Source organism: Contarinia nasturtii, unplaced genomic scaffold, assembly GCF_009176525.2.
Source record: "Contarinia nasturtii isolate CC-2019 unplaced genomic scaffold, AAFC_CNas_1.1 Cnas_scaffold_695, whole genome shotgun sequence".
Taxonomy (NCBI): Eukaryota; Metazoa; Arthropoda; class Insecta; order Diptera; family Cecidomyiidae; genus Contarinia; species Contarinia nasturtii.
Genome location: NW_022198046.1, coordinates 10,254,872 through 10,275,511, shown reverse-complemented (window position 1 = coordinate 10,275,511; position 20,640 = coordinate 10,254,872). Strand labels below are relative to the sequence as shown.

The window sequence follows — 20,640 nt, the reverse complement described above, 5'->3', positions numbered from 1 at the left end:
GCGTTTGCTGTAATTTTTATTCGTTTATTCATGCTCTCAATCTTTAACTATCGCTGTATACAAATACGATTCATCTGAACGAAACAAGTGTTCCTGTTGTGTGTGCACAAACAAAAATATGGGACACAATCGGCTTTGCTACTTTATAGTCTAGTGTGCTAGGACACAACAACAGTAATAAATATACAAGACGAACGTGATTAAATTTAGAAACATAGACATTTGGCAAATGTTCGCAACTCACTAGTTTAGCCAGTATATGAGTAGATCTTTACTGCATTTCAATGAAATTGCGTTCTGGGCTGAGTTTAGCACACTTAGAATCTCGTGCATTTGGATTAAATAATAATTACTTGATTTGCTTTTGGGGCGTATATTCTTCATCTTCTGATGATGAAAAACTGAATTAGAATGTACGTGCGGTACTTTGCCATCAATTGAGTACCGTAAACGCATATCAAATCAATGAACAACGAAAGAAGAAGAATAATACGTTGCAATATGATATAATAATAAAATATCAATTCGCTTGGTTGGCCGATGTTGATGATGATGTTAATTGTTGGCTTTCCTGCCAATTATGCTTCTCTATATTTATGATGCATCAACATATTATCGAACACGATTTTGCTGTTGTAGTCGATGCTATTTGCGTAATCAAAAGCGAAATAAATCTTTCGTTCTTGGTCACAAATCATTTCGCATGGCTAACGATTTTTAGCTCGTACGTTGCAATTCACTGCATATTCTACGATGGATGCATGAATGAACTTGTTTTCAGCACCACTGATCTCTTTCTCCCTCATTCTATCGCGTGCGCGCACACACAATTCATTTGCACTCGTTCTCAGTTTTGGTGTTTATTTCCTATCGGATTCTTTGGTCAAATTGCATTCGATCTGCTCATCGTATATGGAATATTTTATACATTCTCCCATCAACTCTTTCATAATAATCATATGTAAACTGTTCTGAATGGCAAAACTGGTATTTAATGCGCATGCCTCGAAACTATAATCGATATTTACATTGCATGTAGTGTATATGCTGTTATATGCTTAATGCTCACCCAAAATACCCATCCACTTGCCACTGTCGAATGAGTCACACACATTGTTTGCTATACAATGCACATCGGTGGCTTTGTACTTCGGATGAATTACTTCTTTTTTTGCACCTTCTTTCACTGTGAATAAATCATCGCACCATATATCAATTGCGATACATAGAAACATTGCGATGCAGACATTCATTTCCGCATTCGAATCGTAGCACCGAATCCAAAACAATTCTCGCTCAGTGAATTGCCGTTCGATGATTTAGATGCGGAAAAAGGTTTTGAATTCAAGGACAACAACTTACCATTTTCAAGTAAGAATTAAATCCCATGCCAATAATTCACACATTAACTGCAAACGACATTGGCAAACCTAAATGACAATAAAAACGAATTTCGATGTCGAATAACGAAATATGAATGAAAGATTTTTTATTGCTCAAATCGATATTTTATTGAAGAAAAAAATATTCTTTGCGGGAGCAATTTTATTGCCAAGTACAGAAATTGTTTCGTATTTTATTACGATTTCTTTTGTGAAATTCTATATCAATAAATCAAGAATATATGTCAAACAGAAAATAATCAATCCATGTTGAATGCCAGTTTTTTTTTTCTATCGCGATTTAAGTTAATCGATTTTAGAACGATTTTCTTTATAATTTGATTTTATCTTTAAATAACTTTTGATTGTTTTTATGAATCTTCGGTTCTTATAAAAGTTCACCCTTTGGATTCTCCAGTAAAATCGTTCTTGGCAATCCGTCAACCGTTACGTTGGAAAATTTTACAAACGGTACTTTAGCTGTGGTTAATAGTTTCTTATCGCTTTCCACGTATCCGGGTTGGTTGGACACGAACAAAGTTTCGCCGTTGAATTTTTCGGCTGTGTCAATGGGTGACGATAAATCAACCGGCTTTCCATTGCATGTGTAGAACAAATTCATGTGATACAATCCGAACAATTGCTCTATTTCGCGCTGTAGTTTCTGAAGAGTTAATGGTTTCTTATGGGGATCATCAATGAGAACGGTGCCAAGGTTACTGGCACCGGACGAGCAATAACGGGGTTGAATTTTTGTGACTACATTCAGCCAACGAGCCACAGGTTTTGTTGCCGGACTCGTTGAAGTTTTCGCAGCAGCAGCAGCATTGGCCGCTTTCTTTTCCATGCTAATGGTTATTTTGAATGTGACCCCCTTAACATCGCATTCCTCGTCAATAAAACTGCGTGTTGACGCTTCTTTTGCTATTTTTGCCGCATCAAGTGGCAAAAACGGTGATTTAATGACTCCTTCAATAAATTCTTGATGTGTTTTGGCCACTTTACTTAAATCACTGTTGGTATCCGATATTTCGTAATATACAATAACCGGATCGGTTGGGATTAATTGTACTTTTTTCTTCAATTTTTGAATACGATTTATGATTTCACGTGCAACACCTTCGAATAGTAATTCTTCGGTCGGTGTCAAATCCATCAATACCAAAACATCGTTGTCACTGTGTGCCTCAAATTTCGAGTCTGTTTTCTCATCCAATGCATAAATGATGCGAATTTCTTCTAATTCAACACGATGTTGCAAAACTTGAAAATAGCCCTGGTCAAGAGCCGCTTGAATCTGATCGTCGGTTAGTTTTTTAATTTCAGCCATAACGTTTTTGAAATCACCTTTCAATCTTAAGCCCAAAGTTTTGTGATCGGGTTCAGCGCGTAATTTAACGCCATATACACCTTTGTCAGCGCATGTGACCAACTGACGTGCATTCAATTCGCCCAAAATAAATGGTTCGAGTGCTTGAACATCTTTAAGGTATTGCTCATTTTTATGGATGACAATAACACTTGGTACGGGATATTTAATTGGCATTGTTTTGCGATCACGCAAAACTCGACCCAATTCAATGACATTTTGCATACGATTTACAGCCGTTTCAACGGTTGTTTGAATATATGCGCGATTTGCTTTCGGCATCATTTCCAAGTGAACACTGCCACTGAATGTCGATGATGTGGCAGCTCCTGAATTCTTTTTTCCCTTTGCCACAGCCGGTGATGCTGGTGGTTTTGACGACAAATTGCTGGATGTATTCAAACGTGACAAACGTTGATACATGTATTCTGAAAGGTAAGGCGTGAATGGTGCCATCATTTTTACCATTGTATCCAGAACATCGAAAAGAATATTCAACGATGCAACACAATCTTTGACACCTTCTTCGCCCTTGATACGTCTACGATTCAAACGAACATACCAATTTGTAAGTTGGTCAATGAATTTCGTTAGACGTGGCACAACGGTGTACAAACGATATGCTTTCATTTCGCGTGCGGTGAAATCCAATAGCGATTCTTTGAACGATCGAATCCATACGTCCATAATATTGGTGGCGCCAGCCACAACCGTTGCATCAAATTGAAATTGATTATTTGCAGTTGGTTCGTCTTTAACATAACGATAAATATTTTGGAATAAGAAGCGATATGCATTGAACCATGGTAAAAATACATCTTTGATTATATCGCGAACACCTTCCTCTTTGAAACGTAAATTTTCTGCTCGTACAACTGGTGAATTGATAAGATACAAACGTAAAGCATCAGCACCATATTTATGCACTACTTCCATTGGATCGGGATAGTTCTTTTTACGTTTGGACATTTTTTGGCCATCGGCTGCCAAAACTAAACCATTTGCAATGAGATTTTTAAACGGTGCCGTATTGAATAGAGCCGTTGAGATGACAAGCAATGTATAGAACCATCCTCTCGTCTGATCAATACCTTCGGCAATGAAATCAGCTGGGAAGCAATTTTTGAATTCTTGCTCATTTTCGAATGGAAAATGTTGTTGCGCAAATGGCATAGAACCGGATTCAAACCAACAATCAAATACTTGTGTAATACGACGTAATGGCGGTTGACCTGGTCGCTTCGATGGAATTACAATGTCATCAATTGATTCACGATGTAAATCTGTGATTGGTGTTTTACTGTATTGTTGTAGCTCTGCAATGCTACCGATGCAAACAATTTCCTCGCCATCGGCCGACATCCAAATTGGAATCGGAGTACCTGAAAAATAAATTGATAATGCAAAAACTTGTGCTAAACGATCAAATAAAAAAGTCATACCCCAGTATCGATTTCTGCTGACAGCCCAATCTCGTGCTTCACGCAACCAGTTGCCAAATCTCTTCTCCTTCACAAAGTCCGGCACCCAGTATGTTTGTGAAGAGCACTTTAGCAATTGTTGTGACATTTGTTCAACTCGAATGAACCACGATGGGACGGCTTTGTAGATAAGCGGTGTATCTGATCGCCAACAGTATGGATAACTATGCTTAACTTGACCGTTTTGAATCAAACGACCGCTTGCTTTTAAATGTGCAATGATATTTTTGTCGGCATCTTTAACGTATTGCCCTTTGAAATGTGAAACTGGATCAACAAATCGGCCCGATTCATCGACCGGACAAATAATCTCACTATCTTTTTGTATGATACCATTTATTAAGCACACACGATAATCGTCCTCTCCAAAGTATGGTGCTTGATGAACAACTCCAGTACCAGAATCTTCTGTAACATATCCATCGCATAATACACGATGTGCATTCATTTTTTTCGAATACTCGACAAAATAATCAAATAACGGTTCGTATTTTTCGTCTTTCAATTGTTTGCCATTCAATTTCGCTACAATATCGTATAATTTGTCATCACTGAATACAGTGCCAACTCGTGATTCGGAGAAGATGTATTGGGCACCGGTGTCCTTTATTTTGATGTGAAGGTAAACCATTTCCGGATTCACACAAAGCGATAAATTCGATGGCAATGTCCATGGTGTTGTTGTCCATGCAAGCATTTGAACGTCTTTGAATTTCGGTGAAAGAAGCGGGAATCCAACAACAACGAATGGATCAACAACATCTTTGTAGTTTTGACCCGATTCGAAATTCGACAAAGCGGTAGTACAGGCAGTTGAATAAGGCATCACCTTTACACCTTGATAAACCAAACCTTTGGCAAACAATTGATGGAAAACCCACCAAATTGATTCCATAAACCATGGATACAACGTTTTGTAGTCCTTACGGAAATCTATAATAATTTCAAATGATTTATTTAGACTAAAATATTGAAGAAAAAATGTAAAAGAATGAAGATGTCACTCACCAATCCATCGACCCATTCGATTTACAATTTGCTCCCATTCGTTAGCATAACGCATGACAATTTTTCGGCATTCATTGTTGTATGCCGCAATTCCCATTTTGGCAACGTCTTCTGGTCCACGAATGTTGAGCGTTTTATCGATCTCATATTCAACGGGTAAACCGTGACAATCCCAACCGAATCGTCGTTCAACGTGATAGCCTTGTTGATGTGCATACCGTGTAACAACATCTTTAATTGTACCAGCTAAAATATGACCATAATGTGGCAATCCAGTTGCAAATGGTGGCCCATCGTAGAAAGTATAGCTTTAGTATAAAAAATGAGAGACTTTAATTTTTGTTTTTGTGCAATGTGCAATCGTAATCGTCATTTAGCGATAAATGGATGAATCATCAATACAAATGTTTTTATTATGACATTTATTTTAAATGGCATGATGTGCAAGACGCAATCGATATTTCATCAGACACTTTTACTATTGCATATTTCTCATTCAATATTACTGCATTTTATAATTTAAAAAATGAATAAATTGGTTCTTACTTTGGTTTTCCTTTCGATTGCTCAAGGCATTTTTCAAACACCTTATTGTCGCCCCAAAATTTTAATGTTTCCTCTTCTTCTGCAGGAAAATTAATTGTCTCTGGAACACGATACAAATCTCCATCGGATGAACCATTTTCTGCACTCAATTTCGGAACACCACTTTGCACATTCGCTTCAACCGGGCTTGGTGCCATTTTTCACATGTATGTTTTATAACCTACTTATCAACGTCAACTCTAAATATTTGAATAAACGAAAAAAAAATCAAATGATTTTTTAATTTGAATATTTTGTAAAGCTGCAGACATCACAAGATCACCATAAACAAACAGATTGAAAGATTATACTTACATTCTCTTTTACAGCACAATGAGATGATGAAATATGAGTAGAGAAAAACGTGTATTGTCGGCAGTAACAGTAACAATATTAACATTGTTGAGCTGTCACTTCGTCATAGCTGACAGATGTTTTGGCATTTCGGTTTTGCTGGCATTAAACCCATCCATTTAGCAATGAATGATTCTTTTTTGAAATAACACATAACTCGTTTTTCTCTTGTTTTAAAAACATCTCAACTTTTGATGAATTCAAAAATATGTTACATAACAAAACTGATACGAAATTTATCCAAAAGAATCGCTCCGTTGTTAAACAATGTCGACTCTGTGAACAAATATACGCATCCATATGGTGTTCATGGTATCACTCTTAGATGCGGTTGATTAGCTAATTATTCATTGAATTGTTTTTTCTTTCAATTTACATTAAAATGTAATGGTGATGGATCAAAAGAGTGAGCGATTCACACGCAAATAAGCTTATTTTATTTACACTGATTAACATTAGTTCCAACCGTTGCCAAATACTCAAAACCAAAAGAGGTACAAGTCTAAATGTCCATTTTTATGATGCGATTATGTCTTCCTTGCCACACTTTATTTGAAAATTGTGCATAAAAGGCAATCAAAGGTCAAAAGTTGGTATCACGTATCAACTGGCTCTTCAGCAAGTAACAAGTGACAATTTAAAATAATCAAAATGAAATTCTTCGTTGCCCTCTTCGCCGTCTCAACCGATGTTATATCGGGTGATAAAATTTATATAATTTCTCTTCTATGTTTAAATTGTGTAATACATATAAAAAAGAACTATTTATTTTCATAACGTTTCATTTATTTACAAGTGGATTTTACGTAAATTATCATATGTCAAAACATTCATGTATTTCAATGTAATAGTTTCGCAATCTATTACTTCATTACAAAAGTAAGATGTCAGCCTTGTGGCCAACTTCATGCGAACCATCCCAATACAACAGTATAGTTGTGTCTTCTCATTTAATTTGTCAAGTGTGATAAAGTCGTGAAACAATGTCTGGAAAAAATCGCCGAAATCAAAATCAACGCCAACAAGAATCGGATAATACAATTGCATCCGTGCATTGTGATGGTTTGGTGAGTACGAATTTATTAAAGTTTGGCGTAAAAATGTGAAAAATCGATGATAAATTTGGAATTGAAAAGTTGTGTGTGTCGGCACTAATGACGAACATGCTGCACGCTTATACTCGTCACCATTACACGCACACATACACATACACACACACGAATACAATTCTGTGTCAAATCATTAATAAAATAAAATAAGGTTAGGAAATGTAAAAAATTTCGATCTTTTTTCACATTTTTCATGCCATTTCAATTGTTTGCGATGCAAAAACTAAATTTATTCATGTTTAATTTTTGTGTGGATGTGTAAATTTTAGGCTGTTATGAAAATGGTAAAGCATTGCCATGAAGAGTCACAAAGTAATATGGATTTGGCTCAAGGGGCTTTGCTTGGATTGGCATTCGGTAAAACATTGGAAATTACGAACTGTTTTCCATTCCCAAAGTCCGGCGACGAAACGATGGACGAAGAAGAATATCAATTGGCAATGATGCGTCGATTGCGTCGTGTTAATGTTGATCATTTTCATGTTGGATGGTATCAAAGTGCCGATGTTGGTAACTTTTTATCGTTGCCATTGCTCGAATCGCAATACCACTATCAAACCAGCATTGAGGAATCGGTCGTTGTCATTTATGATACACAAAAATCGGCCCGCGGTTTTCTCACATTGAAAGCATATCGTTTAACACCACAAGCAATTGCTATGTATAAAGATGGTGATTTTACTGCCGAAGCTCTCAAGAATTTGAAAATAAGCTACGAAAAATTGTTCGTTGAAGTGCCAATTTACATCAAGAATTCACCATTGACGAATATTATGATGTCCGAATTGGGCGAATTAATTCCAGAAGAGTCTGGTACACATTTCTTGGATTTGGGCACAGCATCTGTTCTGGAGAACCATTTACGCTCGTTGATGGAACGCGTCGATGAACTTAACCAAGAAGCCACCAAATTTAACAAGTATCAACAAGCAGTTATTCGTCAAGATATGGTGAGGAAATAACTTTTGTTTCTCTACTTTTTCTTTTATATTGAATGAAATTAATAAATTTTTTCCGAATTTTCAAACAGGATAAAACTCGTGTATTGGCTAAGAATCAACAAGAGAACAATTCACGTATTGCTAAGGGCGAAGCACCAGTTCCAGATGAAGAAGTTTTGAAAACATTCAGACCATTGCCAGTTCCATCGCGATTGAATTCGATGATTGTTTCCGGACAAATCAATACTTACGCTCAACACATTTCCCAATTCTGTTCACAATCGTTAGCCAAAGTGTACATGACGCAATCACTGCAAAGCGCTAAAACTCAACCACAAAATAATTAAATTGGATATTTGTTTGGCCTGTACACAAATTGAATTAATCTAAAATTGCGAATAAGAAAAAACAAACATTTAATGCGCGAGTGAAGTAAAAAAAAAACAGCAAAACAACCGACAATTGCATGTCACGCTAATTAAAATATATCCATCAAACATAAAGTGAAAGAAACGTTTGCAAATGTTTATACATTTCTTTCAGAATTCTTTTAATAAAATAAAAGTATTTAAATGGAACCACACAGTCTTTGTTTTAATTTATACGTTTTACGTGGATGTTTTTTTCTCTCAAATTTTATCGATTTTCTTTTGTTTCGTTTTTTTTTCGCTCTTAAAAGTAAAATGGAATGAAACAACACAATTTTACACTAGAAAAAAATCAGTTTGTATGAAATTTCATTTGTTTACAATCGAACGTTTCATTGGTTTCGATTATTAAAAATTACTTAAATGACTAGAATAAAATGTTTAAATACATTGACGACATCAATAGTAATGACGTTTAGATGGGCTAGTTCCATTTTTCTTTTCTGATTCACCCTAGGTTAATTCCTGAAATGTTCTTAACATGACACATTCGACAATATTTTATAAGCATCTTATTTTCCATTGGATATCTATGTACTATAACAAATTGTTCGCTATTTGTAAATGCATCATTTCGATGATGACATCTATTACATAAAAAAATGTTCACAGTTAAACATTCATTTTGAAAAGAAATATTTTCTATTTTCCTGTTATTGCACAATGTTGGCCCAATTAAAAAAAAAATTTACCGAATTTTTCATTTACGGAAAATGTCATGTGTTTTTTTTTGACTAGATTTTCAAATTACATTACCAAAAATAAGTTATTGTTTTAATTTCACTCCGACAAGAAAAAAATTGACTAGATTATATTCTTTGAATACTTCATAAGAATGCATAAAAATAGGTAAAATTTCAATTGTTTGTTGTTTTTAGTTCGTTCCAAAAAATAATAATACTGCTATGCTATATGGCATCGATCGATTGAATCCACGTCGAATCGTAGATAACGATTTGTGTAACCAAAAGACATTCGAATTTTTTGTGCAATTCTTTCTCCTAAACTATTGTGCACTCCGTACAATCTGTTACAAAATACATTCAATTATATTAGCTAAAGTGTGTTCGAAACATTGACATTCTAAGTGTGAATACTATTATTCATCGTAAAACATACACAATCACATTAGTCCTTTTTTTTATTTCGGGTTTAATTTATACTCATTTTAATTTTACTTAAGTAAAACGATTCTATTATGGCTTTAGCTCGTATATAATCTCTTGGTTAACTATCCACCGTCGGCTGTTTACACTTTAAATTAAATAATGTAACACAGTGTAAAAGAAACTATCAGAAATGGAATAATTCGTTAAAAAAAATGTATGAATGAAATGAGAACGTTTCAATATGTATATAATTTACGGGCGATCATAATTATCGACGGGTGTAAGTGATTGTGGTTCAAAAAACACGCTCGATAAATAACTGACGATGACAGTGGGTAATTCTAATTTGTCTAGCTCGGATTTTTGTTTGATGTGTTTCAGAATTTCGGCACGACATCGATCCTGCAAACTGGGAAAATCACGTCGCGTCTCGCTTACAACCATTTCCGTTTTGGCTGCTGTCGATATTATAATCGGATACAATGGTTTTTCAACTTTGTTCAAACCACGAAACGCAACACCCAAACATCGTCCATCTTTGTAATAAGTTAGCGTTCCATTTAAACCATCAAAATATATACCAATTACGGTCGCTTCGTTTTCATTGAATTGTTCGGTAAATCTATACGCGATCCCACCATGCCACACCAAACCCTAAAATTCGTTTAAATATGTATTATGACAATGTATTTTATGATTTTTTTGTACTTTAGAGTGACTCACTTTATGGCTCAATCCCCAGCCGTTCTCATCTTCGCCCAACATATTTTCAAATTTATTTGCATGCAATCGTGCGTCCTCCGTACCAACTCCAAACATCATACTGGAATGTTAACATTCATTTAAATGTATTTTATGAATTTTGAAGAAATACAACAGAAAATAAAAAATGGGAATAGTTATACCTCGTGCCAAAAACTCGATGCGACACATGAATTTCCCAATAATGGCGACAACTGTTTATCGCATGTGTACCACGCACACCAGCTGTTCCCTTACTCCAGTTTGGATGAAAATACGCTGAAAAAAAAAGTTGTAAAAAATTTACTCATGAATTCGAGACCGGAAGAATAATTGCATGACAACACACTCCTAACAACGTGATCGCAAATTTTTTTGTTTTTAAAAATAGAAATTTTGTAAAGTAATAATTTACTACTAATATTCACCTTTGCGACATGGTTTGGTCAGCACCACTTCATGTGACCGATGTCGTTTACTCCACACCCAATCGTCATCGTATTCAAGTGTGTGATGAATGCTTTTTCGATTGAAATGTTCAATGTGCGGAGCGGTTGAATGACGTTTTGGAGACATATTTGCTGTGGCTATTTGTTTCCTATATTTTTTCCTTTTCGTAAAATGTAGGTGAAAATTGGAAATGCAATTGTTTTTGCGGTTTCTGCAGTAACTCAATACTAATGCGTGTCGTTGTCACGACCAATTTCCGTACGCAAAGTCAAACACTTTCCTCGTGAAATCCGATTAAAAATAAGTAATATGCAGAATGGATTTCCTTAAGATAGTCCAATAGTTACTCAATCACAGAACCAGTCACAGTACTGACCCATATACAGAGAGGTATTTTCTTAACGTTTATTTCCTTTCTCTCTTGACTAGCAGTAATTCAATATATCTTCGAAATTGTCTTGACCACAGTAATTGTAAATAGTTGTTTTCGTATAATTTTACGACAAAATCCAATCATGTTGCAAGCTAAGTAAAAATGGTGCAAGTGAATGTGTTCCGAAATTTATGTGTGTGATGATGTACGCACACACAGTCAAATAGATTTGGTGGTGGTAGAATAGAGAAGAAAATCGATTGGGGTTGCTTATTTAGTTGATCATTTCCAGCAACACACTAGAATGACGACGAAGTGTTCTTTTCTGTTTGAGTTGAAGCAGCAAAATCATATGTAACAACTGCCTTGGTAATAAAAGGGTCGCCGAACTCCGCTTCGGAATAGCTGAAGCTAGAGCTGAAGAAATCGCATTCAATTTAAACACTCACACACACCAAGAATACGCGAGATCACACACACGCATGCATACAGAAACGTTTCGATTCTAATCGCACAATGAGTGAAAATGGGAAACTGTTCAGTTATGTTTGTGCGTGATTACGTTGTACACATGACGTTCGATTCGATCCCGATAAAGCAACACTGTATATTTACCAGTACTCTATGAACGAATCCATCAAAAATATTTGATTACCACAGTGCACCCCATTGAGTTTTGCGCTTCAAAAAATATGATTCAACGAATATTCGTTTTCTTTGCCTGCGGTTGATTCATCAAAATTTAATTTATTTCGGTGGCAATAATTTGAACTCTTACACAGATAATTTTACTTTCATGAAACTGTCTTGTTAACATTTATTCCAAACAAAAGAAAAAAAATGTTTATTTATTCTTGTTTTTCTACTTGTCGCACAAATGCTATTCGCTCAGCTATTAATTGGATATGGAATACCATAGAAACTACTGTTCTAGCAAGTCTTCTTTTTTTTTAATTGAATGCGTCGAAGTGTACAGCCTTTTTTTGCTTCGTTTCATTTGATTTTGTTCTCAATATCGATTTGCGGCAATACAGTTTTATGTTCGCTGTTTGGCAGCCCTTTTTCGTGCTCGAATTTTTTCCAGCAATTGTTCCCGTTCACTTGCACGTGCCTTATTCAATGCACTCGATGATGAAGTTGAGAATGAATATCCTGAACGCTGACGTTGATTATAATTACTACCTGATAATGACGATCCGCCGCCACCACCACCGCCGTATCGTTGCTTTGGATTCAAAAACTTTTCGTAGCAAAATAAAACAATTGACTGTAGATACAAACAAAGTGACTTGAAAAACAATAACACTATTATCAGAGTCATTTAAGCAACAATTTTATTGTGCTGAAACTTTATTCACTGTCTTTAAATTTTTTCTTTCTATTTTCAGAACAAATATGGATTTCGATTGAGGTCCCTTGCAGAGCAATAGACAGCACTTAGTCATGCGTTGATTTTTTTTTCGCTTTATTTTGTCTAAGCATTATCGATTCTGTCGTCGTCATCAACTGAACTAATGGTATCTTGCTTACATTTTATTCGTTCACTTTTCTATTTTTTAAAGTGTATTTCTACTATGTGGAAACTTTCACAAGTCTATTTTATCGTTTAACTTTTTTTATCACTTATTATAATTTTATTTGATGCTTTGATACTTATTTTTTGTTCTGTGTGAGGAAAAATGGCTGCGTTTTCCTTGGTCGCGATGTGATTTTGTGCGCAACCAGAATCAGAATGATTTTCCACTTTCAAATGCACTTCCATCGAAACGCATTATTTTGCTGCCGCTGAGTGAGCCGATACCATATCATTTACTGATACACACAGAGACTTCTGTATATTCCGAAATATACGGTCGTACGAATATGTGTGTGCGGTTGTGTGAGTATGCGTATCGGCCACCCTCTTTTCGGTGTTATATGCTGAATGATTTCAATATTTGTGTTCACTGTACGACAGCAAAGTACATATAGATAACGACGAAAACAACAGCGTTCGCACAAAAATCAACTAAAACCAGACGAAAAATATGAAAATAGCGTTATGAAGGCTTATATTCACGTCTTTCCACTTTTTGTCTAGCATTGAATGATGGAATGAATATTCATATTGTTTGGTATCTACTTAACGCCTGCCAAAATAGTATTATCTGAAACAACAGAACTAATACTTTTCGTCTCTGGCTTCTAGTTCAACTGTTGCCGTAAACATTTGAACATCATAAACCTTTCTTTTTCCATTTTAAGCTGATTCATAGTCATTGGACATAAACAACACCGACTTTGTTCCTATACATCATAGTGAATTCAAAAAATTCACCCCCCAACTTCGATGGCTCGGTAATCGAACCAGAGCCCTAGTTTAAATTGCATTCGAATTTTATCCATTATAAACACTTGAAATAGAAAAAAAAACAATGACTACTTGGTTCTGGCCGGAGCGCTGAACGAACGCGTATACATATCAAGCGCATTTCCTTAATTAAACTAACAACAGAGTTGCAATTTTTATTATTATACATTTGTGTATTACTTTACCGCTCTACGATTACGTTCATAGTGTGCGCTTTCTAATTATTTATGTTAAAATGTTTCAAACTTGCTCGAGTGTTGAGCATACATTTTTTATTTACAATTTTCTGTGTTACCTCGCGGAAGTTTATTACTGCTTGTCCTTTATTCCTGGCTGAAAATCACAAAAAAAACTGGAACATTGTTCTGTTGTATAAAAACTTGATTTATTTATAAGTGCGGCTAGTTTTGTTTGTACTATTTATTTTACTATTGCATAAAATATAATACTCATGTAAGTCTTATTCAGATCACTAACTATCGAAATCAATCTTTTTATGACTAGATTTTTGGGTTGTATAATTTCTTGGTCAATCGACGGATATAAAATATAAAATTCATCGTATTTTACACGAGCTACGATAAATTAATTCAATCAATAAAAATATAAATCGATAAATTTGTTGAGGTAAGAACTTTTTAAAATATAGACATTTTCGGAGGATTCTCATAAACGAAAGGTTCAAGGTTGAGGCTCATAAAATTCATCCAACAAATAATTCACAACTTCATGGTTCTTGAGTCCCAAATTTTCCAGATTGGATTTTTGTTTGATGTGTTTCAGAATTTCTCCACGGCATCGATCTTTCAAACTGGGAAAATCACGTCGCGTCTCGGTTAAAACCATTTCCGTTTTGGCTGATGTCGATATCACAATCGGATACAATGGTTCTCCAATTTTGTTCAAATCATGGAACGCAACACCCAAACATCGTCCATCTTTGTAATAAGTTAGCGTTCCATTTAAACCATCAAAATATATACCAATTACGGTCGCTTCGTTTTCAATAAATGGTTCAGAAAACTTATACGTGAACCCACCATGCCACACCAAACCCTAAAATCCGTTTAAATATGTATTATGACAATGTATTTTATGATTTTTTTGTACTTTAGAGTGACTCACTTTATGGCTCAATCCCCAGCCGTTCTCATCTTCGCCCAACATATTTACAAACATATTTGCGTTCAATCGTACGTTAGCCGTACCAACTCCAAACATCATACTGGAATGTTAACATTCATTTAAATGTATTTTATGAAATTTAAATGGTATACGAAAGGAGAAATTTAAAGAGGTATGACTACCTTGTACCAAAAACTCGATGCGACACATGAATTTCCCAATAATGACGGCAACTGTTTATCGCATGTGTACCACGCACACCAGCCGTTCCCTTACTCCAATTTGGATGAAAATATACTAATGAAAATAGGAAGAAAAAATTTATGTAAAATGAAGAAGCAAATTGGTACTATATTCACCTTTGCGATATGATTCGGATAGAATGACTTCATGTGACCGATGTCGTTTACTCCACACCCAATTGGCATCGTATTGAAGAAGACTGGCCTTTAGATTAGTAGGTTTCATACGTGTTGCATGAGTACTTGAAGCTAGGCTTGGAGACATATTTGCTGTGGCTACTTGTTTCTTATATATTTCCTTATCGTAAAATGTAGGTGAAAATGGGAAATGCAATTGTTTTTGCGGTTTCTGCAGTAACTCAATACTAATGCGTCTTGTTGTCGCTGCCAATTTCCGTACGCAAAGTCAAACACTTTTCTCACGAAATCCGATTTAAAATAAGTAATATGCAAAATGGATTTCCTCAAGATAGTCCGATAGTTTTTAAATCACAGAAAATATATCATTCACTGTATCAGCCGTATAAATCACACATGTTTTAATACATTTCAAATATATTCCACATAAATACGTATTTTAATTAAGATTTCCTTGGCCTTGTCATTAAACATAGAAATGTCCTATTAAATGACAAAATAATAAAACCTGCCTTAATTTCGTCAAATGTTTTGTTTATATTTTTATTCAGAGAAGAGAAAATGGCTGCGTTTTTCTCGGTCGCGTTGTAAATTTCTGCGCATCCAAAACAAGAATGATTTTCCATTTCCATCAAAACGCATTATTTTCGTTTAGATGTTGACAAGTGAGCCGATGCCATTATATTACTAATACACACAAAGACACCGGCACGTTCCAAAATATGTGGCCGTATATATGCAATGTGAGTATGCGTGTTTTTGTATCAGCCACCCTCTTTTTGGTGTTAGATAGTCTATTCTGCATAGTTTCATTTTTTGTTCACTCTACGATAACAAAATACACATAGATAACAATAGCATTCGTACAATCAAAACCAACAAAAAGAAATAAATAAATAAAGATATAGAGATAATACACTAATGGTTTTTTATCGAATACAACATATTGTTCGTCTCTTTCTTGCTTGGCCGTTGACATTCAATAGTTGTTTTTTTTTGTTCTGTACCGGTTCATAGGACTATATTTCTACATGTATCCAAAACGCTAAATCCCCCATTTGAAATTTCGTTTTCTGAGCAATCGAACCCTAGTTTATATAGCATTAGAATATTATACATTCCAAATACTCGAAATAGAAAACAAGTATTGTCTGCTTCTGCTCGGAGTGGTGCATGAACGCGTATACATAAAAAACACATTGACTTAATTAAAGTGATGTGTGCTTGCCAATTATTTATGTTAAAATGTTTCAAAGTTGCTCGTGTATAAATTGGCATAAATTATTAATTTACCATGTACATTGTTACCTCGAATTTATTTTTGAAATTTGTAACTCCTTTTTTCTTGGATTCGAATAAATAATTGAAAACTTTGACATTATTTTGTTACATAAAAACTCGATCTATTTATAATTTTGAACTCAAAAAATGCATTTATTCATTAAAAAAAAACATCTTCAGCCGATAATAAAAGTTGAGGTGAATAGATTGTAACATAGTAAATGAAAAATAAGAAAGGTAGTAGTAGCAATAGCGTAACAGAAAAGTCGTGTAAATCCAAAACTCAATTCGCATCTACTGTAATACAAATCGATTTGGATTTTCGAGATATCGTTTCCATTCGTTTGAAAATCCAGCCATGGAGACTCCATCAACAATTCTATGGTCGGCCGACCAGCTGACATAGATCAAATGAGCGCGCTGTATTTTATCACTGTCACCAACAAAACGTGGGACAATATGTGTGGTTCCAATCGCACCGATCGCCACTTGAGGCGGCGTGATCACAGGTTTTGTGTACGTGCCACCCACAACCCCAATGTTTGACAACGAAAATGTGCCATTTTGAAAATCAGGCGGTGTCAATTTTCCACTACGTCCTCGTTCCAATAAATTATTAAAATCTCGTGCAATTTGTAAAATGGTTTTTTGTTCGCAATTCTTAACATTTGGTACAACTAGACCGCTTTGTGTGGCCATGGCAATGCTTATATTATGGGCTGATTTATAGATGATCGATTCATTCTCTTCGTCGATGCTACTGTTTAAAATTGGAAATTTCGCAAGTGCCAACGATGCGGCTTTTATGAAGAATGGCATAAATGTTAATTTCACACCGATCGATTCGGCCTCCGCCTTTAAACTATTGCGTAGTTCGATCAAATCGGTGACATTTACTTCATCGCTGTAGGTAAAATGTGGAATTTTCAATGCAGATGTCATTGATTTGAACATCACTTTTCGTACATCCTTTAACTTTTCCACACGATTACCTATTGTACTGTGCATTGGTTCTGTCGCAATTGGTGATTGAACGTTCTTTGGTTTTTCTACCAATGGTTTTGATCGATTGCTATCGTTAGTTGGTGGTATGATACCCAAGAACTCCATAATATCACTTTTTAAAATGCGTCCGTTTGGTCCGCTTGCCTTTATTTCAGCCAAATTCACATTGTTTTCGTTGGCAATACGACGAACGGCTGGTGTGGTTGGGATTTTCTCTGGATTCACTGATTTAATGTCAATTTTTTTGTTTTGTACTTTCTCTTTGGCGATAATCCTTTCAGTTTTGTCCACATCTTCATTGGTGTTTGCATCGTCTGTTACATCGAAATCAATTAATGGTTTGCCAACCAAAGCAATTTCATCAATATCATGATACAGTTTCAAGATTTTTCCATCATATCGACTGGTTATTGTTACCGATGCCTTATCACTTTGTACTTCACATAAATTATCAAATTGTTCAACAACATCTCCTTCTTTAACGAACCATTCTTTAACAACAACCTCACGTATTCCCTCGCCAATATCACTCAAATTGAAGGCGACACGTTTCCACAGGGACATCGATGTACAGACATTGCGACGATTTAACGATCCATTCATTTGGTTTTGATTTGAACGAGACAAATTGGCCAATGCAAAGATTTGCCTTTTTCCTGAAATTATTCGAAATGCCATTTTTATGGATGATTATTTTTTTTTGTAAAGGAAACTTATTCAAATTTTAATACACTAAAATAGTCACATTCAGTTTTTACGGAAAAAAATGTGAACTGTAACAGCAATGTGTTTTTCGAGTTTGATGTTTTTCACAAAAATCACGCATATCAGTAAAATGTCAAATGACTACGATGACAGAGCAAAATTTGCAATGGTGTTGGTATGCGTGTATCTGTTTTCGTCACTTTATTTACGTTTTTCTCTCCTTGTCTTAGCATACTTACACATAAGCTGCTAGCGCCTGTTTCTTTTCATCCATTTTCTCTGTGTGTTCAATGTTGTTGTTCAGTGTTATCAATGACGTGCACATGTGTGGAAATCATACAAAGTTTACACATACCAATATGTGTAAAAATAAATACTAAACTTCACGAGACGTAAACACTTTTTAGACTATTAAACGTTAAGAATATTTTTTTTATTGGAATACTGATTTGAAGAATGTTTGACTCGTTATCAATTCTGTGACGTTTGTTTGTGTACTCGTAACCTATGAACTCGCAGTGTACTTGGCTGGGCGAACACATTGCCACAGATTTCACAGCAAAATGGCTTGAATTTAAAAAAAAAAAACGATTTTAGTCTCGGCAGATAGCAAATCGATATTTTACCAACCTTATATCCAGTATGTATGGAATTCATGTGCAATTTCATATCATAAGCGGTCGGGAATCTTTTCTCACAGTAGGTGCATCCATGTGGTTTGATACCTTCAATATAACAACGAAAATAATAAGATTAATCACAAATTGATTTAAACTCTAATCATTTAATATGGAAAAATGTCTTCTATTCACCAGTATGCCATCGCAAATGTTTGAGATAATTTGCACGTTGAACAAAGGTTTTTTCACAATGCGTAAATGTACATGCAAAGGGTCGTTCTATTAATGAAGAAGTCAATTGATTAATAATTTGTAAATGGAAATATATTTGAAAAAAAAAACATACCGCCAGTGTGTTGTCTCATATGGTTTTTATAGTTTGATCGAGATTTGAGCATAAGACCACATTCACCGCATTTATATCGTCTTTCATTTGTGTGCCGGGTCATATGAAGATGAAGTTGCTTCTTTGTTTTGAATGCATTGCCACACACCTCACACATAAAAGGCTTTGCTTCCGAATGTACTGTCAAATGCTCTTTCATATTTGATAGTTGGTCAAACGCCTTATTACAATGCGGACATTTGTGAGTCACCTTCATTTGATGTTCCTGTTTCACATTTAAAAATCAGTTTATTTAACGAAAAATTGAAATTTAGCATATACCATACCGATCGAAGATGATCGTCCAATACTGTTTGATTTACGAATACTTCATTGCAATGTTCGCATTGGAATGCATTTTTCACGCCGGTGACATGTTTCACATTCATGTGAACTCTCAGTCCATTCATGGCCAAAAATTGGTGTTTGCAGAGATGACATTCGAACGTTTTACCAATCACATTACTCTCACGTTCGTGACGTTTGAAATGTCCTTTCAAATGACTCGGTTTTAGAAATAATTTATTGCATATCGTGCATGAGAGAAGATTTTCACCGGTATGTCTGTGTCAGATAAATTCGTTGAAAATTATATTACAGTTAATTCAAGTGTAGATTTTTTTTTTGCTTACAGTCTAGAGTGTTGAACGTATGATGCTTTTTGTGTGAACTTTTTCCCACAATCCAAACAATGAAATCGATTTGCTTCGTCAATTACAAATCCTTTGATTTCTGGTGATTTCTTGATTGATCTTGATTTGGATATTGGTTTCTTTTTTCCCTTTTTGTCGTTCAACGGATTCTGGTTCTTATTCTCTTTTTCAGTCTTAATCTCTCGTTTTATGTCGGCAAGACGTATATTATCCTCAGAATCGCTGCTGCTACTGAGGTTTGTGCCAACAAATGAAACATCATGATCCTGAATACAAATAAAATCATTGTAATGTGAATTATACCAACAAAAAAAAAGATTAAAAAACTTAAATTTTCATGCTCACAATATCTAATTTGATGTCTAAGATTTCGTTTGGTTTTGTGTTTTCTTCACTAAAATCGTTGTGCTGAACAGCCTCTTCCAATTGCTTCAACGACCATAAATTACAGTTCTTTAGTCTATCAGCATCGTCCAGTGTGAGCTCACAAATGAATTTATCAATCAGAATAAATTCGGCGACGGCACCAAATTCACAATCAACCATATACTCTCTGATTCGCCATAACCATTGTGACATAGATTCATCGCTAAATTTTTGTACAGAATAAAATGTTTTTCGATTCTGACGAATCACTTCGGTTGGTGTTTGATACAATTTCAGGGATGTACTCATTTTTTTTTTCAATGGCAATGATTTTTATTTGTGTGAACAGTTTAAATTTATGATTACATTGGTACATAAACACAGTCAATCTCGAAAGCTGTCAAACTGACATTCACGCATAGAGAGATTGAATAAAAATG

General features: G+C 35.0%; 6 protein-coding genes across 7 annotated transcripts; 1 reads left to right on the top strand and 5 right to left on the bottom strand.

Moving 5' to 3' along the window:
* Nucleotides 1–1,478: 1,478 nt before the first annotated feature.
* On the bottom strand, nucleotides 1,479–6,242 carry LOC116340964 (isoleucine--tRNA ligase, cytoplasmic). The gene is made up of 5 exons (XM_031767749.1): nucleotides 6,141–6,242; nucleotides 5,787–6,025; nucleotides 5,241–5,548; nucleotides 4,194–5,165; nucleotides 1,479–4,133 (listed from the first exon to the last, which is right to left on the bottom strand). The coding sequence occupies exons 2-5, from the start codon at nucleotides 5,981–5,983 to the stop codon at nucleotides 1,771–1,773; spliced, it is 3,840 nt and encodes a 1,279-aa protein (XP_031623609.1). The 5' UTR covers nucleotides 5,984–6,025; nucleotides 6,141–6,242; the 3' UTR covers nucleotides 1,479–1,770.
* An 867-nt stretch (nucleotides 6,243–7,109) lies between these two features.
* Nucleotides 7,110–8,812, top strand: LOC116340728 (eukaryotic translation initiation factor 3 subunit H). Its single transcript, XM_031767364.1, has 3 exons — nucleotides 7,110–7,246; nucleotides 7,558–8,238; nucleotides 8,319–8,812. The coding sequence occupies exons 1-3, from the start codon at nucleotides 7,163–7,165 to the stop codon at nucleotides 8,574–8,576; spliced, it is 1,023 nt and encodes a 340-aa protein (XP_031623224.1). The 5' UTR covers nucleotides 7,110–7,162; the 3' UTR covers nucleotides 8,577–8,812.
* Nucleotides 8,813–8,887: 75 nt separating this feature from the next.
* Nucleotides 8,888–13,040, bottom strand: LOC116340791 (SPRY domain-containing SOCS box protein 3-like). Its single transcript, XM_031767450.1, has 4 exons — nucleotides 10,936–13,040; nucleotides 10,672–10,786; nucleotides 10,490–10,589; nucleotides 8,888–10,420 (listed from the first exon to the last, which is right to left on the bottom strand). The coding sequence occupies exons 1-4, from the start codon at nucleotides 11,081–11,083 to the stop codon at nucleotides 10,019–10,021; spliced, it is 765 nt and encodes a 254-aa protein (XP_031623310.1). The 5' UTR covers nucleotides 11,084–13,040; the 3' UTR covers nucleotides 8,888–10,018.
* Nucleotides 13,041–14,081: 1,041 nt separating this feature from the next.
* On the bottom strand, nucleotides 14,082–16,092 carry LOC116341085 (SPRY domain-containing SOCS box protein 3-like). Its single transcript, XM_031767948.1, has 4 exons — nucleotides 15,165–16,092; nucleotides 14,988–15,102; nucleotides 14,806–14,905; nucleotides 14,082–14,736 (listed from the first exon to the last, which is right to left on the bottom strand). The coding sequence occupies exons 1-4, from the start codon at nucleotides 15,310–15,312 to the stop codon at nucleotides 14,362–14,364; spliced, it is 738 nt and encodes a 245-aa protein (XP_031623808.1). The 5' UTR covers nucleotides 15,313–16,092; the 3' UTR covers nucleotides 14,082–14,361.
* A 499-nt stretch (nucleotides 16,093–16,591) lies between these two features.
* On the bottom strand, nucleotides 16,592–18,528 carry LOC116341419 (lipoamide acyltransferase component of branched-chain alpha-keto acid dehydrogenase complex, mitochondrial). 2 transcript variants are annotated; one of them, XM_031768507.1, is made up of 2 exons: nucleotides 18,416–18,528; nucleotides 16,592–18,127 (listed from the first exon to the last, which is right to left on the bottom strand). In XM_031768507.1, exon 2 carries the CDS (start codon nucleotides 18,072–18,074, stop codon nucleotides 16,761–16,763), a length of 1,314 nt encoding a protein of 437 aa, XP_031624367.1. In that variant the 5' UTR covers nucleotides 18,075–18,127; nucleotides 18,416–18,528; the 3' UTR covers nucleotides 16,592–16,760. The 2 variants fall into 2 exon arrangements, with proteins under 2 accessions (XP_031624367.1, XP_031624366.1); XM_031768506.1 differs by lacking the exon at nucleotides 18,416–18,528 and having other exon boundaries at nucleotides 16,592–18,290.
* A 98-nt stretch (nucleotides 18,529–18,626) lies between these two features.
* On the bottom strand, nucleotides 18,627–20,594 carry LOC116341418 (zinc finger protein OZF-like). The gene is made up of 7 exons (XM_031768505.1): nucleotides 20,180–20,594; nucleotides 19,814–20,100; nucleotides 19,469–19,745; nucleotides 19,143–19,407; nucleotides 18,989–19,075; nucleotides 18,807–18,901; nucleotides 18,627–18,743 (listed from the first exon to the last, which is right to left on the bottom strand). The coding sequence occupies exons 1-7, from the start codon at nucleotides 20,507–20,509 to the stop codon at nucleotides 18,648–18,650; spliced, it is 1,437 nt and encodes a 478-aa protein (XP_031624365.1). The 5' UTR covers nucleotides 20,510–20,594; the 3' UTR covers nucleotides 18,627–18,647.
* Nucleotides 20,595–20,640: the final 46 nt, after the last annotated feature.

Bases quoted from the DNA above. Each gene is read 5' to 3' on its own strand.
- LOC116340964 (XM_031767749.1), bottom strand. From the start codon at position 5,983: ATGGCACCAAGCCCGGTTGAAGCGAATGTGCAAAGTGGTGTTCCGAAA. The intron at 5,166-5,240 runs GTGAGTGACATC...AAATTATTATAG, and splicing joins TCGAATGGGTCGATGGATTG to ATTTCCGTAAGGACTACAAA. The intron at 4,134-4,193 runs GTATGACTTTTT...TTTATTTTTCAG, and splicing joins CAGCAGAAATCGATACTGGG to GTACTCCGATTCCAATTTGG.
- LOC116340728 (XM_031767364.1), top strand. From the start codon at position 7,163: ATGTCTGGAAAAAATCGCCGAAATCAAAATCAACGCCAACAAGAATCG. The intron at 7,247-7,557 runs GTGAGTACGAAT...TGTAAATTTTAG, and splicing joins CCGTGCATTGTGATGGTTTG to GCTGTTATGAAAATGGTAAA. The intron at 8,239-8,318 runs GTGAGGAAATAA...ATTTTCAAACAG, and splicing joins CAGTTATTCGTCAAGATATG to GATAAAACTCGTGTATTGGC.
- LOC116340791 (XM_031767450.1), bottom strand. From the start codon at position 11,083: ATGTCTCCAAAACGTCATTCAACCGCTCCGCACATTGAACATTTCAAT. The intron at 10,787-10,935 runs GTGAATATTAGT...TTTTTTTTTCAG, and splicing joins GACCAAACCATGTCGCAAAG to CGTATTTTCATCCAAACTGG. The intron at 10,421-10,489 runs GTGAGTCACTCT...AACGAATTTTAG, and splicing joins GCTGGGGATTGAGCCATAAA to GGTTTGGTGTGGCATGGTGG.
- LOC116341085 (XM_031767948.1), bottom strand. From the start codon at position 15,312: ATGTCTCCAAGCCTAGCTTCAAGTACTCATGCAACACGTATGAAACCT. The intron at 15,103-15,164 runs GTGAATATAGTA...TATTTTCATTAG, and splicing joins ATCCGAATCATATCGCAAAG to TATATTTTCATCCAAATTGG. The intron at 14,906-14,987 runs GTAGTCATACCT...TTAACATTCCAG, and splicing joins CATCGAGTTTTTGGTACAAG to TATGATGTTTGGAGTTGGTA.
- LOC116341419 (XM_031768506.1), bottom strand. From the start codon at position 18,149: ATGGCATTTCGAATAATTTCAGGAAAAAGGCAAATCTTTGCATTGGCC.
- LOC116341418 (XM_031768505.1), bottom strand. From the start codon at position 20,509: ATGAGTACATCCCTGAAATTGTATCAAACACCAACCGAAGTGATTCGT. The intron at 19,408-19,468 runs GTATGGTATATG...AATGTGAAACAG, and splicing joins TGGACGATCATCTTCGATCG to GAACATCAAATGAAGGTGAC. The intron at 18,902-18,988 runs GTGAATAGAAGA...GTTATATTGAAG, and splicing joins ACATTTGCGATGGCATACTG to GTATCAAACCACATGGATGC.